At 40.0% G+C, this 16,616-nt stretch overlaps 1 protein-coding gene across 13 annotated transcripts in view; it reads right to left on the bottom strand.

Moving 5' to 3' along the window:
- RhoGAPp190 (Rho GTPase-activating protein 190) overlaps window positions 1-16,616 on the bottom strand; it is a 47,769-nt gene that overhangs the window by 27,993 nt on the left and 3,160 nt on the right. For all 13 annotated transcript variants that reach the window (XM_069506476.1, XM_069506472.1, XM_069506468.1 and 10 more), the window contains exons 3-20: window positions 16,456-16,568; window positions 15,781-15,925; window positions 13,780-13,985; window positions 12,509-12,751; window positions 11,680-11,780; window positions 10,869-10,956; window positions 9,945-10,072; window positions 7,534-7,696; window positions 6,923-7,032; window positions 5,864-6,050; window positions 4,709-4,824; window positions 4,208-4,357; window positions 3,566-3,668; window positions 3,277-3,430; window positions 2,389-2,495; window positions 1,918-2,012; window positions 862-1,017; window positions 352-496 (exon numbers count right to left, since the gene is read on the bottom strand). In XM_069506476.1, the coding sequence (XP_069362577.1) occupies window positions 352-496; window positions 862-1,017; window positions 1,918-2,012; window positions 2,389-2,495; window positions 3,277-3,430; window positions 3,566-3,668; window positions 4,208-4,357; window positions 4,709-4,824; window positions 5,864-6,050; window positions 6,923-7,032; window positions 7,534-7,696; window positions 9,945-10,072; window positions 10,869-10,956; window positions 11,680-11,780; window positions 12,509-12,751; window positions 13,780-13,985; window positions 15,781-15,925; window positions 16,456-16,568 (2,510 nt within the window). The remainder of the gene's footprint in view (window positions 1-351; window positions 497-861; window positions 1,018-1,917; window positions 2,013-2,388; window positions 2,496-3,276; window positions 3,431-3,565; window positions 3,669-4,207; window positions 4,358-4,708; window positions 4,825-5,863; window positions 6,051-6,922; window positions 7,033-7,533; window positions 7,697-9,944; window positions 10,073-10,868; window positions 10,957-11,679; window positions 11,781-12,508; window positions 12,752-13,779; window positions 13,986-15,780; window positions 15,926-16,455; window positions 16,569-16,616) is intronic.

The raw sequence follows: 16,616 nt of genomic DNA, 5'->3' as shown, positions 1-16,616 counted from the left end.
CATTTGGCTGATAGGGGGGACACTTGACTCTAATAAAAATTAGCACTTTAAAACATCATATTTTACAAACGAATCTAGAAATCGAAAAATGATGTTCCCACACCCACAGTATTTTTAAAAGACCTATTCAACGATACCTTACACTATGTGGTAGACGAGAAAAAAAAATTCATCCCCACTTTCCATGTAGGGTAGCTACCCTAAAAAAAATATTTATCAAAATTTTATTTCACCACTTTGTCGGCGTGATTAATATTTATACCCATGCCAAATTACAGATTACGGACGGACATGGCGAAACTATAAGGGTTTCTTGTTTACTACCGAACCCTAAAAAGTACAATATCATACCTCAACTTTCCTTTTGGAATCTCCGAGAAATGTCTCGATGAGGATGGACCGATCGCCCGTGAGGAAACACGCTCGATGTAGGAGCAACGGACTGAGCACACGCTCTGGAGAATACGGGTCGTCGCAGAACATGCAAACCATTATGCTGCAACAAACAACTAAATTATGATTTTCTGTTGATATATTTTTGGCTAGCTTAAACCCGCGACTTCGTTCGCGTGGACTACACAAACAAACCCATTTACCTACGCCATAATAGCTAACTGCACGCCAAATTTCAGTTCGATCCGTTCAGTGGTTTGAGCGTTGATAGATCAGTCAGTCAGGTCAGTCAGATAGTCGGCTTTTCCATTTATATAATACGTAGACCGCGTCGTGGACGCTCCCGCATTCCTCGTTCATAACGCACTGGTAAGGTTTTAAATTTAAAATGTCCGGTTCGCTAACCGACGGGGCCAAGTAGCAACAATGTATTCTGATAATGGAGGTAGTTTCTTAGTTTCATCTTACCGTATATCCGCGTCGAAGCAGACGATCAGATCGCGATACAAGTGCGCGTAGCTGGCTTTCTCTCTGTTGGCTCGTATAAGCTCTTGTATCGCGTCCGCAGTCAACGCTTCAGTGCCCAATTCGCTCACTGTCGCTTCCATGTACGAACAGTGTAAACTGAGGACAAAGGACAAAAATTAATACAATACAATCTAGATAAAGTTCAAAAACTAAACTATGTGAGTAGGCATCTTATACGCAAGCGCGCTCTAACTACTCAACTACAGTACGCAGCCGAAATTAATGTACATCGACCTTTATAATGACATTTCGGTTTTGTAGAGCGTTGTCTCTGTCACTCATACCTATATGATGTTTTGTCGATCTCAACGACAGAGACAGTGCTCTACAAATCTGCTATCTCTTTCTAAAGGTCGATGTACATTAATTTCGGCCGCGTACTATAATGTGGGAAAGGACAGGCAAAAACAAAGTTACGCGACCAATGATTACTTCCCTCAAGGTTTCGCTGAATAAATCGATTCGATAAAGGCAGGTAAAGGTAATTTAACTCCGGAAACTATTGATGCTCAAAGTGTAATAAACGGTTTGCTCCCAGATACGTCTAAAGACAGATAGGTAAGTACCTATTTAAACATACGAAGATTTTGATTTTGTCTCGCGAGGTGTGAAAAGTAGAGTATTGAACGCAGGGGTGATGCCATTTTTGTCTTGAGCGCCCCTAAGCCCCACGCTTCACTCAGGATTCTAGATGCAATATCCTCACTACGCTCGGGAGTTACTCTAAGATCCCTTGTTGCGCTTGGGATTTATCCCGGCGCCAGTAACAAAGACATTGCACTACCCTCATGTTGAATAATCTACAGTACGCAGCCGAAAGTAATGTACATAGACCTTTAGAAGGAGACAGCAGATTTGTAGAGCGCTGTCCCTGTCGTTGAGACCGACAAAACGTCATATAGGTATGAGTGACAGAGACAACGCTCTAAAACACCAAAATGTCATTCTAAAGGCCGATGTACATTACTTATGGCCGCGTACTGTAGTATAACATACTTGTCAGCGAGATTCTGTCCCTCTTCCTGCAACCTAGCAAGCTCCTTCTTGTCCATACCATCGTCTTGCACGAACATCACTACTAGAGGCAACCCCTGTGAAAAAACGAAATAATTGACAAAACTATTCAAAAAATCCTACAAAAAATAGCAAATGTTTGTTATTTAAACTGTTCTGAAGAATTTTAGCGTTCAAAAATCCCTCAAAGCGTGCTTTGACGCTTTGACGTGCGGCTCACAGACTCATTCGCACCGCGTCGCGAGTAGAGGTCCTTTGAAAAAGTAACCCAGATAAGTTCTAAAGTATTCGGTCATACTCATTTACTCAATTATACCACATTCTAGCAAATAAACCTATTTCTTTTTCTATTTCTATTTCAAACCGCAAGATTTATATTAATCATTTATTTTATTTTTATATTTATGATGCTCTGGAGAAATTCTACTTATAAAACTAATATTATTAACTAACCTGAAAGGGCAATTTATCCTCTTGCTCCAAACTGGATAAAAGTGTTTTTTCAGCACACCCTCTGATGTATTCAAACGATTCTTGATCTTGATACACGCAGAAATAACCTGAAAACATTTTATGAGCTTAATAACCTTACAAATGCGTGTTGAAGTCGCGTGGTGCCGTACGATAAATATGGAAGTTTATACGCACGATATAACGTCAAAGTCAAATAATTTATTCAAAATAAATACTATTGTACACTTTTTAAATCTGATTTTTTTTTAAACAATATTAGCCATGTTAAATAACTATATTCCCCTTTCCTCTCCAACTAAGGGTAAAGCTTGTGCTAGGAGTAGGTACGACAATAGTGCAACGGGCGGGGTTTAAACCGTCGACCTTTCGGTTTTCAGTCCACTCCTTTACCAGTTGAGCTATTGAGGCTCAACTGGTAAACTGATAAACTAAAGCTACGGGTTCCGAACGCACCGATGTCTGAGATAAGCCCACAACAAACTCAGTCGGGTATTCTTTTTATTATTACCACTTCACAAAATCACTTAAACTTATTAGAACTATCAAAGCTTTTCTGCAACTCATCCCCAAGCTTTATGCAAGACCAGAGGCGCCGTCCTATTGTCATCGCTCGTGCGATGATGCGTGCGTCCTAAGAAACTGATCGCGCGTCCCGTGCGTTCAAACAAACTGTGTTCTACTGAATGTCCTATTGAAGATCGCGCGATCATGCGATACGTTCATATTGTATTTCATCGCACGATGAAATCGCATCGCATCATCGCGCGAGCGATGACAATAGGACGGCGCCATAGACTTCATTTAGGTTTTCCTGTAATTTATAAATAAACTTCAAACGCACCGCGATAGAAAAAGCTAACAACTTACCATTAGGTGCAAAATCCCGTGGCGGTTCTGCGGCGAAGTCGTCTGTCCGTAGCCTTTGTTCGACGCGCCACGAATGTCCGTTGATATTGACACGTCTTTCACTATCACAACCAGCTATTAAACGTTTCCCGAATTCCCCGGCTATGCCTTCCACCTGTGTTAAAAGTCAAATATTATCAACAGCCCGCTGAAAGATGGACGGACGGACGGACAGCGGCGGCTTATTAATAGGGTCCCGTTGGCACCCTTCGGTACGGAACCCTAACTACAGATACTCGAAAGGACTCACCCCTAATATGATAAGGTTGATTTGGCTGGAGTCAGTGGTCAACGCCCACGGCGCGGCCGGCGGGCCCGCGTGGCACTGAGACTCGCTCGACGACGTTAGGGACCTGCGACAAAACTTAACTTAGGGGGATAGAAAGAAAGAAAGAAAAAAGAAAAGACGTTTATTTACATAACTGTGCCATACATCACATCTTAAAACTAAGAGCTAGTTTCGGCTATTCTTCCACCAGAGAACAAGCAAAAGAAGCGCCGGAACAAACTGTCATGTATGGCACAACCCGAAAAAGGGTCCCGGCTCAGCATTATGCTGTATGCCTTGTTGCACAAGAACATACAGGGATGTCAATAGACTATAGTCGACGCATTTAAACTGAGTCGACATATTAAACTGAGGCGTCGAGTTATCTGTCTGTTTCGCTCGTACTTACCTTACGACCTGTAAGTGCGAGCGAAACAGACAGATAACCCGACGACTCAGTTTAATATGCGTCGACTATAATGCCACCTTTTTGTGACAATACTGGCTAAGAAATTAGCGATGTCGCATACTATACCTACTTAGTCCTAGAATACGGGTTTCAAATGAATTTTTATTGAATTGATTTTAGATTTCAAACGTCCGGTATCTACGCTTCCAACTTACCCGACTCTAGTATTCAATATAACAGGCAGCGTAGCATCCAGACAGTTGGCACCAGCCGGACAATGCTCTCTCATTGGACAGTGAACGAATCCAAGATGCTGAAACAGCATCAGCTTTCTGTCCTGCTCCATTCTATCCAGCATTTTGTATCTAGGAAAAAGATACCATTTTTTACTGATAAATATCATTATCAAGTTTAGATTATTTTTTGAAAACAAACAGTAAGTATATAATAGGTAAAATTGAAACCAACCAAAATTATGTTATCTTCTATATTAATCGAATATGTCCAGAACAATAAGATAAATGATTCGGATTTTTTTAATGAGAAGCATTAAATATATCATTTAAATTATTTTGCATTATAATTATCCCTCTTTTTTACGAAATCTTTAATGGATTAACCTCTTAAACAAAACCAAAGGATTTATAACTAAGATCTGTTAATTAAGTGAAAGAGTTAGTATTTGGTAGATTTCAAATTGGTAATTATTCAAATACCTAAAATCATCCTGCAGAACGTCTGTTATTTCTTTGATGTCCTCTTGAGTAATGGTCCCGGTGGGGGATATCCTCTTGAAATGGTAGAACAAATCTGCATGCTCCAATAACAGCTCCTGAAACAAACAAAACATGTTATACCATTTCAGATACAGGGTCATGTCAGTCCTGAAACATATAAAACACTAGCTGATGCCCGCGACTTCGTCCGCGTGGACCTAGGTTTTTTAAAAATCCCGTGGGAACTCTTTGATTTTCCGGGATAAAAGTGGCCTATGTCACTCTCCAGGTCTTTATCTATACCCATGCAAAAATCACGTCAATCTGTTGCACCGTTGCGACGTGATTGAAAGACAAACCAACAAACCAACAAACCAATAAACCAACAAACAAACACACTTTCGCATTTATAATACGAATAAGGGTACTGATGTTATAACATTCCAGACACAGGGTCATGTCGGTCCTGAAACGAATAAAACATGTTATAACATTTCAGATACAGGGTCATGTCAGTCCTAAAACGTATAAAACATGTTAGAAACATTTCAGATACAGGGTCATGTCGGTCCTGAAACGAATAAAACATGTTATAACATTTCAGATACAGGGTCATGTCAGTCCTAAAACGTATAAAACATGTTATAACATTTCAGATACAGGGTCATATCAGTCCTAAAACGTATAAAACATGTTATAACATTTCAGATACAGGGTCATATCAGTCCTAAAACGTATAAAACATGTTATAACATTTCAGATACAGGGTCATGTCAGTCCTAAAACGTATAAAACATGTTATAACATTTAAGATACAGGGTCATGTCAGTCCTAAAACGTATAAAACGTGTTATAACATTTCAGATACAGGGTCATGTCAGTCCTAAAACATATAAAACATGTTATACAATTTCAGATACAGGGTCATATCAGTCCTGAAACGAATAAAACATGTTATAAAATTTTAGATATAGGGTCATGTCAGTCTTGAAACGAAAAAAACATATTTTATCGTTTCAGGTACAGGGTTATTTTGGCGTCACATTTTTCGATCCAGCATTTTCAAAGCATTTCCTTTTGCACTCCTGACATGTAGTTTTTTTACACGAGATCACATAGCCAGTTTTCCATAGAAGGTTCTATAAGTACATTTACCTGTAAGTTATGCTTGGCTCGTCTCTGTATCTCCCTCTGATGTTCGTCATACACCCTCTGCTGTTGCTCTTCAGTCAAAGCTTCATAACACTCTCTTCCCATTAGAAGAACTCTAACTTCTGACAACTGCTTCCCTGGCGTAACGTAGCCGGTTTCTTCTAGAAGACGTTTGAATTGTTGACACCATCTGAAAGAGGCCATATTTTTTTAAACTATTCTGACGGAAAGTATAGTCGCTATTTAGCGATAAGACCGCCTTTTTGTACCTACTTTTTAAGATTTCTTCTTGTAACCTGTCATTTGTGTTTTTGTGGTGCAATAAAGTATGTATATACATACATACATACATATAGAGTACCCTTTAAATAGCAAATTAATTCATTTATTCAAATTGGGTACTATTGTACACTTTGACCTGTCAATAATTTTGAAATTTGTAAGATAATGGTAATAACTAATCAAGTAAAACTAAAACTACGATGTGTTCCGAGCGCACCTTGGTCTTAGAAGAAGCCCTGGGTTTTATAATTTTAGATACCCAGTCCCAAACCACTGCACTACTGAAAAGTTGGGGGTGGCAATGGGCGGGTCATGTCTGTCGCCTAACCGACGGCTGAGGGGGCAGACTAGTTCTGGAGTGGAGATCGCGTACCCGTAAGCGCAGTGTTGGACGACCTCCAGCTCGTTGTATAGAAGCAGGCGTTACTTTGCGGAAGTTCATGATATGCAATGAACCAAAAGCTTAATTACTCACTTTGCAATTGTGCATTGTAAGGTCTACATCTCCTGAGGATGCTCCGGTGTCGGGGCGAAACGTGCGTCGAGTGTTTTGGGATTTCTGTGGTGCTGCGTGGTGGTGGTGCGTATTGCTTGCTTTGTAGCTGGTTTTTCCTGCATGTTTAGCAGTGGGAGGGCGGGCGGTGCATTTCGCATGCTGCATGTTGCATCATACAGATTCGACCTGTTTCAGCGGATTATAGCAAATTAAGCTTTTGGTTCATTGGACCTCCAGCTCGCTAAAGAAGGTGGTGGGCCCGGGTGGATGAGGAAGATACTTACTCATAATTCCTCTGCTTCTCTTGCGCTTCGTGTAGGTACGTCTTAAATATCGCTGCCGCTTCGTTCGTTTCTAATATTTCGTATGGAATTTTCTGAGACTGCCCTAAGGTCTGAAAGTAAAGTACAAAATTGGTATCTTATAAGTCCGGGAGTTAATTGGGGTCTTATAAGCCCAATTTGCGCGACTTATAGCCCCGCAAATTGCTATTGCACTGAAACCATGTCTCATTAATATCCAAGTGACGTCATTTTGACGTCAGCCGAAATAAATATACCATCAGCTTGAAACTTCTACGTCCAGTGCTGACGTCACTAAAATGGCGGCCACGCGCATTAGCAATCTTCGGGACTTATATCTGTGAGCATATCTCGAGCTTCCGGAGTAACTACGAAGTAAGACTATTCGGGGCGGTCCGGGTTTCGATCCCGGGCACGCATCTCTAACTTTTCGGAGTCATGTCTCTTTTAAGCACTTAAATATCACTTAATTTCCATCTTTGAAAACATCGTGAGCTAGTTAAGCAACTACATATTTTGCTTATAGAGGGTCAGATCAACGCATTTTTCCTTGATTTTTTTTTATCATGCCCTCAACTTCATAGAGTACTGACCTGGTATCTCGCCCTCTCCCCCACCCTTAGAGTGGTGTCCGCGTTGAGGGGGCTGTCGGGCTCCGAGCCCGAGCCGGAGCCCCCGGAGTGCGCGCGCCCTTCGCTGAAGTATACTGAGAAGTCTCTGTGCGCCCTCAGTTGACGCAACACCACTCCCCAGTCACTGAAATAGACAACGACATAATCAGGGAGGTGTTTCTGAAGTTCGCCCTACATGTAGTAAAAATAGCTAACAGGGGGAACAGAAGCACTGCTATTCTGCACTATATGTGATTAGATTTCTTGACGAACAGACAGACGACGAAGTGATCCTATAAGGGTTCCTTTTTAGGGTTCCGTAGTAAACAAGGAACCCTTATAGTTTCGCCATGTCTATCCGTCCTCGGTTAATCTCGCAGACTATTAGTGCTAAAAATCTGTAATTTGGCATGGTGTGACGTTGTAAATTTTGAACTACTAACTAGCGTTTCGTTTTTAATAAAAATCAATTTTGTTCAAAGTATGTTGGTGCCACCTAGCATCAAGGTGCAGAACTACGCGTGGGTCGATGTTCAGAGTTCATTCGAGCCACAATAGATGGCGTTTGCTTCGTTGTCAATTGTCGTAAAAATAAAACAAAATAATTAAATAAAACCATAATATCATTTGTTTATTGTTAAGTCATTAACAAAACGGTTCTTATAATATATCCTTAGGTTCCGCAAATATTCAAAAATGAATTGGCTTCATGATCAAACTAAATGAGAGCGGCCACACTCGGGTTGCGTCTGGCAACACCGATTGGTGAGATTTAGAATTTTTCTGGAGTCAACATGTGAAGACGAATTTTTTTCGTTCCAGGAAAATCTCATTTTTTTTCGCCCATGGCTTCGCCTGGGAAAATACAATTGTTATAAATTTAGTCATCCTAACGTATTTCAATGTTTCATCAATTATGGTGAGTGAAAAATCAAGTAATGTGGATTCGACAAAATGGCGGTTTGGTTAGAGAAAATCCTAATTTCATGATTTCCCTTTCAGTTCCAGTTACTTTACCTTCCCAAATAAATGAGGATAATGGGTTGTGGGTGGACTCCTGAAAACCATTGGTGGCCAGGAGTTCAATAGGTGAGTTGTGTTTGATCGGGAAAATTCCACGTGTCGAAATTTTCACACAGCACAAATTATAATCTTGTTTTTCTTTGTTACAGGGTTTCCGTTTGCGTTTCCGTTTTTAGTTTTCGGTTTTCGTATTTCGCTTTCGTTTTCCGTATTTATTTCTTTTGCACATTCACGTTGGCAACTTAATTCTATGGATAAGACTTGGTGAAAATCTTTGTAATGAAACATTTCGGTTGTGAAGAATCAAGTTAAATCGAGTTTTGGGAGCTTGGCCGATGCCGTCCAGCTACCTTGCAGTCTTCGCACCTACAAGTAAGCAAATGTTTGTATCCTGGAACAGTTTAGTGAACCTTCTTAGTGTATGTGTACAGTAAGAACCCTGTCTTTACTACTGAGCTTTTATTTTGAAACAATTTTATGAATTTTACTGTGTCATTGTCTATTCCATGCCAATGGCATCTTAAATTTAAAACATAGATTTTATGTACTATCTACCTAAGGCATTCTAATGTATCTAAATTAAGTCTTGGCATTAAGCTAGAATAACTAAGCATTATTAGCCATCATTATGTATTAAGCGACCCCGGTAAAAGTTACATTAAAAACAATTTTGCCTAACATCTAGCAAATTTCATTTATAACACCTCATATACATTACAAGGGAGTCGACGGCTAGCTTCTATTCTTTACTAGGTAGATAGATCAAGTAAAGTAAATTATTTTTTTCCTCTAATCTTTGTAAGGTGGTAGATTATTCCGTATCCGGGTATATTTCTATTCCGCCCAATTTACCACCCTTACAATGGATATAAATATTAATCACGCCGACAAAGTAGTGAAATACAATTGTGATAAATATTTTTTTTTAGAGTAGCTCCCCTACAAGTAAAGTGGGGATGATTTTTTTTTCTCGTCTACCCCATAGTGTGGGGTATCGTTGAATAGGTCTTTTAAAAATACTGTTGGTGTGGGAACATCATTTTTCGATTTCTAGATCCGTTTGTAAAATATGATATTTTAAAGTGCTAATTTTTATTAGAGTCAAGTCATAGAGGGGACCCCTATCAACCAAATGGTAGTATATAGGAACGTGAAAAAAATCACAGCAGTAGTATATATAATCAATTTTAAAGGAAAACTATCACGGCTAAGTAGGGTTCACAGGTTAAGGAGTTATATCTGTTTTTCGAGCTTAATTGTGACAACGGAACCCTACACTGCGCGTGGCCCGCCACGCACTTGGCCGGTTTTTCCTTTTGAGGTACGGAACTAAAAAAGTAAAAACTTGTATCCCTAAACCATCAACTTACTTCTCCTGCAAGTCGTCGGTGGGCAGCTGCATCCTGGCCAGCACTTGCGGCAGCTTAGCGAGTTGCTTGCGCAGCTTTTTGGCTGACCGCTCCTCCTTCAACCTTCTTATGTGACGACGGAAGACTACCTGCACAATACAACATGTTCTTTTAATATGAGGAACTAGATGATGCCCGCGACTTCGTCCGCGTGGATTCAGGTTTTTTAAAAATCCCGTGGGAAGTCTTTAATTTTCCGCGATAAAAAGTAGCCTATGTCCTTCCCCGGGATGTCCAGACAGACACACTTTCGCATTTATAATATTAGTATGGATCATAGAGTTGTAGCAATTTCTTTATTGGCAACTAGCTTATCCCCGCGACTTCATCCGCGTGAACTACACAAATTTCAAATCTCTATTTTACCCTTCAGGGTTTGAATTTTTAAAAATCCTTTCTTAACGATTTCCTTTCTCACGATGTTTTCCTTCACCGTTAAAACAAGTGATATTTAATTAATTAAAACGCACATAACTCAGAAAAGTTAGAGGTGCGTGCCCGGGATCGAACCCTCCGATTAGAAGGCGGACGGGCAGTTTCCTTAATTGTGTCGTAATCAATAGTCACACCCACACACGCACACACAGACACACACACACACACATGCATATGTTGTGAATCACCTACTAGGTATTTTTACTAGTTAATTGACTTTTATATTTTCATATTATTATATTGTAAAGCTTGTTTAAATTATTTGGTCTCTTCAAACGTACTGTCATAAATTTATAATTAATAACTATTTAAGTAATCTGTAAAACAAAATTGTAATCCTATTTGGCCTTATTTTCAGTCTGTTATTATGTAAAATTATATTGTATGTATCGCTGTTGATTGCAAATAAATGAATAAAATAAAATAAATAAAATAAAATAGGCTACATACCTGAGTGCCATCGTTGCCGAACTGCTGAACGAATTTGATCCACTCAGGGTAGTGACACAACCTTTTGCTCACAGCTGACCACATTTCCCTGTAACAAATTATTCTAAACTTACAATTTCAGAATTTACTCTGAGACTATATTGGTACTGATTCTGAGCACACATAAATTTTAGAGTAATCGCATCCTCTTCTTACTAACGTAATATGAAAAGGACACTCATGACTTTAGCTGCCAGTCCCGCGCCTGTTGTTTTAATTTGTAGCGTGCAATAAAATTTAGTCTTATTTTATTTTTATTTATTAGGAACACATACAATACATTAATTTAACACAAACTACGACACTTATAAACAAACATAGGCTGATAAATGTATCTATAAAATGTGTACACAGCATTTGCAAAATATCTTGACAAATAAAAAGAACTTAACTAACTACTTAACTAAACAAATAACTAAGTTAGGAGGAGGAGTCTTAAAATGTAAAATTCATGTTCCGTCCTTTTTTAGCAATATTAAAAAGAACGATGCCCTGAAGAAGGTGGTGGGCAGCGGATGGATGTGGAAGGCTGAGGACCGTGTTTGGTGGCGCGCTCTTAGAAAGGCCAATGTCCAGCAGTGGACGCAAACAGGCTGATGGATTGGATTGGATTGGAAAAAGAAAAAGATGCAGATTCTCTAAATTTAGTTTAGAGAAAGACAAGAGAATCGGCACCATTGTATACTTTTTCATAAAGAGAACAATACTCTCAATAAGTAACTTTGGATTTTAGTTCAACACTAAAACTATTTTAATGAAAACAAAGACTTACTTGTGATCTTGGACGTGTATTCTGATTAGCTGCGTGAAAGCTTCGGTGACGAAGTCCAAAGTTTCTCGTCTGATTCGCAACGCCTCCGCATAGTTCGCGACCTGTACAAAACATAATATTAATACCCTATAAAGAGCTGGATTTTTTGGTATTAGCGATTTAGTTCTTGTATCTGTATAATATATTTAAAAGGAAAAGCTGACTGACTGACTGATCATCAACGTGCAGCTCAAACTACTGGATGGATCGGGCTGAAATTTGGCATGGAGAGGAAGGATTTACCTTGTACCTTTAGTCTATTCATTTACCTTAATCCTAGCTTTAGACTTGTCGATCTTTTGCGCCAATAGGAAGAAGGCCTGGTCGACATTCACATTGTCATGGCTAGACGTCTTCAAATTGGTAATGGATCCTTTGAACTCCAACTTCTTTGAAACAATGTTTGTCCAAAGCAACCCTAAACTATGTTTATTCTAAGTTACCTTAATCCTAGCTTTAGACTTGTCGATCTTTTGCTCCAATAGAAAGAAGGCCTGGTCGACATTCACATTGTCATGGCTCGACGTCTCCAAATTGGTAATGGATCCTTTGAACTCCAACTTCTTTGAAACAATGTTTGTTTAAAGCAATCCCAAACTGTATTTAGTAAACTTACCTTAATTACTCCTAGTCTTAGCCTTGTCGATCATTTGCGCCAATAGGAAGAAGGCCTAGTACACATTGACATTGTTGTGGCTAGAGGTCTGCACAATGGGAATGGATCCTTTGAACTCCAATTTCTTTGAAACAATATTTGTTTAAAGCAATCCCAAACTGTAATTAAACTAACCTTAATCCTAGCTTTAGACTTGTCGATCATTTGCGCCAATAGGAAGAAGGCCTGGTCCACATTGACATTGTCGTGGCTGGACGTCTCCACGATTGGTATGGACCCTTTGAACTCCTTCCTTTGGACCAATCTTTCAGCCTCTCTGACCCCTTGCTCGCACGCTTCATCGTTCTTAGACGTCACTAGAACTACGGGCTTCTTCAGTTTGAGGATGTTTTGGAGGATCGCTGCTAAGACTTCATTCTGAAACAAAGCATAAAAAACGTGGATCTTAAGTTGAGATTTTGCTTGTAGGTTTTCTATAAACGTAGACTCGCATGTCACTGTTGCATGTAGCTGTCAAGCTGTGATAGCCTAGTAGTTAGGACGTTCGCCTTCAAATCGGAGGTCGGGGGTTCGATCCCGGGCACGCACCTCTTACTTTTCGGAATTATGTGCATTTTAATTAATTAAATATCACTTGCTTTAACCGTGAAGGAAAATATCTTGAGGAAACCTGCATGCCTGTGAGTTCTCCATAATGTTCTCAAAGGTGTGTGAAGTCTACCAATCCGCATATGGCCAGCGTGGTAAACTATGGCCAAAACCCTTCTCACTCTGAGAGGAGACCCGTGCTCTGTAGTGAGCCGGCGATGGGTTGATCATGATGATGATGAGACTCGCATTAAAAAAGGATTTTCAGAAGTTCCAAGAGCGAAGCAACGCACAGCTTCGGTGCGGGACAGCGCGCTAACCCGGTGCGGGATAGCGCGGCTCACTTGCGAGTGTGCGGGGTTCACTCCGACTCATACCCCGATTGCCATCTCGACCTGTCGTGTGCTATAGTTATATTTACATATCTGAATACTATCATTGCCGAACCGTTGAACAAACTTGATGAAATCCAATAGTATCCATACCTATATATATAGTCCGTACAAAATGACTCCTCACACACCACATTTTGGTATATCATGGACCGCAAATTAACACCTGCTTCTATTCAATATTCGATCTTTTTTGTCAATTTGACAGAGTTCAGTAATTCGGCGGGGTGATTACGTATCTCGCGACAGGTTTGCGAGTTTGGTTAAATCTAGCGATCATTGCTGTCAAATGTCCGGCTAGAGAGGGACAGCAATAGCCACAAAGCAAAATAAGAAGAAGAAGAAGAGAGACAGCAAATGAACTGTCGCATTGCTACTGCTGTCGCGTTGCTGTCGCTACTGCAACCTGTCACCCAACCAAATGGAGGGTTGTGTAATTGTAATAAGTATGGAACTTCTTATTACCTGTCTCTCCCAACTGCGGCCGGGCACCAAGCTGACGTCATAGACGCACAGAAAGCCATCGATGCTCAGTTTTCCATCAGGCATCAACTTCTGCTCGTACTCCTTCTCTATGCCCAGCTGGTTCTTGCACACGTACATCAGCTTCTCGGCCGATTGTAGCTTGGTGGCCGTGCATCGCTTCACGAACGTCTCCGTTTTGCCAACAGCTAAAAAGGGACAATATAAATTAATTTAAATTTTAACCAGCCAGTTTTTTTTTTAAAGATAAAGCGAGCAAACGAGCAGGCGGGTCACCTGATGTTAAGTGATTACCGCCGCCCATGAACATTTGCAGCACCAGACGAGCCGCCGATGCGTTGCCGGCCTTTTAAGAATTTGTTGGTCCGCCCCTTGAATAACCCCATGTTATAATCTAGTGGGAACACCGCCGTTGGGAGTTGGTTCCACAGTTATGTGCGTTTTCTTGTTTTTCTGGTGAAGGAAAACATCGAGAGGAAACCTGAATGCCTGTGAGTTCTCCATAATGTTCTCAAAGGTGTGTGAAGTTTGCCAATTCACACTTGGCCAGCGTAGTAGGCGATGGCCAAACTTTCTCATCCTGAGAGGAGACTCCCGTTAAATAGTGAGCTGGCGACGGGTTAATGATGATGATTGTTAGAGGTCCTTAAAAAATGTATACAATTTTAATTGAAGTTCTAAATTTTCAAAGTTTAAACTTCTTCATCTTTTTAAAGACCCGGCAAGTCGGCAAGCATCGGACGAATGCGCCAAACGTGGGCCAAGCATTGTACATATTCGTCGAGTGCATTGGGTTGGGTCAATGTGAAGCCTCAGGGTAAACCGGACTACGAATTTACACCTCTCTATTTTCTCCGCAGAATTCTGTGCGAGAAAATACACGCGAACAGCTTCACACAATTCCCATGTGTTTAAATTCTGCGGAAAAAGTTCGCGCGGTGATAATTTGCAGTGCGAGTTTACCCTTAAGGCGAATCACCGAGGCGGGCAGCGCGGCTTGTAATTATTAAACCGCTTTGCAACGTTCAAAATCTGTGTTTCAAACGTTAAATTTGAATTTAATAAATTATAGAAGTCCTGTTGAAAACCAAAATTTAGCAGGTTCTCTGTAGAACTTAAAGACAAATATTTCGTTAATAATACGTTTTAGACTTTTATTTTAGCTTCTTTCAAGATTTTATTTGATCGTGTGAAGTACTATATCAAATTAGCACATTCCTTAGACAATGTCTTTAGGTATATTGTATATTTTTAGCAAGGCCGTCATTTAATAGTAAATACCTAAAACATTTGATCTAGCGAACCAGTTTTTTCCGCTTAGCCTCGGTGACTCGCCTTAAAGTCGCTGTCTTCACTCCCGCACCGAGCACTCTCAGGAATCGTCGATCCGTCTCATTTGAACGGTTTGTACCTCTATCTCCCTTCAGGAATGTTAAACGACATAATGAGTTCAGGAAATTGCAATTACTAACATATATGCACTAAGTAGTAAGTACAGTACGCGGCAGAAAGTAATGTACATCGGCTTTTAGAATGACATTTCGGCTTTGTGGGGCGTTGGCTCTGTCACTCATACGTGTATGACGTTTTGTCGGTCTCAATGACAGGGAGAACGCTCTACAAATCTGCTATCTCCTTCTAAATGTCGATGTAAATTACTTTCTGCCGCGTACTGTATTATCTCAATCCATCCATTGATATAATCGAACAAGTTTAGTAAGAAGTGGAAACGTTTTTGCATTTTTTATGTAATCAGTAGTTACCCATATTATGAATATGAAAGTGTGTTTGTTTGTTGGTTTATTGGTTTGTCCTTCAATCACGTCGCAACAGAGCAACGGATCGACGTGATTTTTTGCATGGGTATACGTGGCAGGGAGCCGCTGGATTCAAGCGGCGCAATACTGTAGCGTGTCGAAGTTACTACAAGAGACCTGTGTCCAGCAGTGGGCAGACATCGATTGATTATGACGATGTTCCTACCTTTAAACGGCTGGAAGCACGAGTCGTCCACAAACTCAGTTTGCTCGACCACCTCGAAGCGGTATTCCTGTTCATCTTGCTCCTTCTGCACGCTGCCCCAGTATAGAAAGTGGTCGTTGTTCACCACGCGGCCGCTGAAGTCCGACTATAACAAATGTTATATGGCTGGAGAGTCCAGGGTTGATATGTTTTAAATCACTTGATTTTAATCAATTGATTTTTTTAAATCATTGATTTTAATCAATAAATTTTCACTGCAACCAAATAAGCCAAAAAGTGTCAGCCAAATTAGTCTTCGTTTTGAAGGGACTAAATTCTAAAAAAATAAAAACTTCCTAAAAAAACATATTATAAGTTTATTAATACTTACTAGTAAGTAAAGTAACTGCGACTGCGGTGGAACCGAAGTGGTGTTATGTTCCTTTTTTATTCTTGTAAGTTTTGACTTCCCTTGTTACTTTTTCATTAAATAATATAAACCAAAATACGTTGTTTTTTTAAATAAATAACTGACTATTAAATTAATAAAAAAGACAACAAAGTAAAATAAATCAAAAATCTGATTTAAACCAAATTAATTCGATTTATTTGTTTTTTTTTCATGATTTTACCAACCCCTGGAGTTAAACCACACAAACGGGAGATTTCCGCATCAATAGAAAACTTAGGACTTACTTGACTGAGCACAGAAATGTGATCAACATTGTAATCATCAGCATCTGTACGGACGAATCTGTTGCACAAGCAAGACTTGCCCACTCCTAGCTGCCCTTTCTCTTTTTCAGTACCTGGAGAGTTAAAAAAAAAGTGTATTTAAAACAACCAGCTAAGTGCGA

This window comes from Maniola hyperantus, chromosome 23 (genome assembly GCF_902806685.2).
Source record: "Maniola hyperantus chromosome 23, iAphHyp1.2, whole genome shotgun sequence".
NCBI classification, from domain to species: Eukaryota; Metazoa; Arthropoda; class Insecta; order Lepidoptera; family Nymphalidae; genus Maniola; species Maniola hyperantus.
This window is presented reverse-complemented; position numbering and strand designations above follow the sequence as displayed.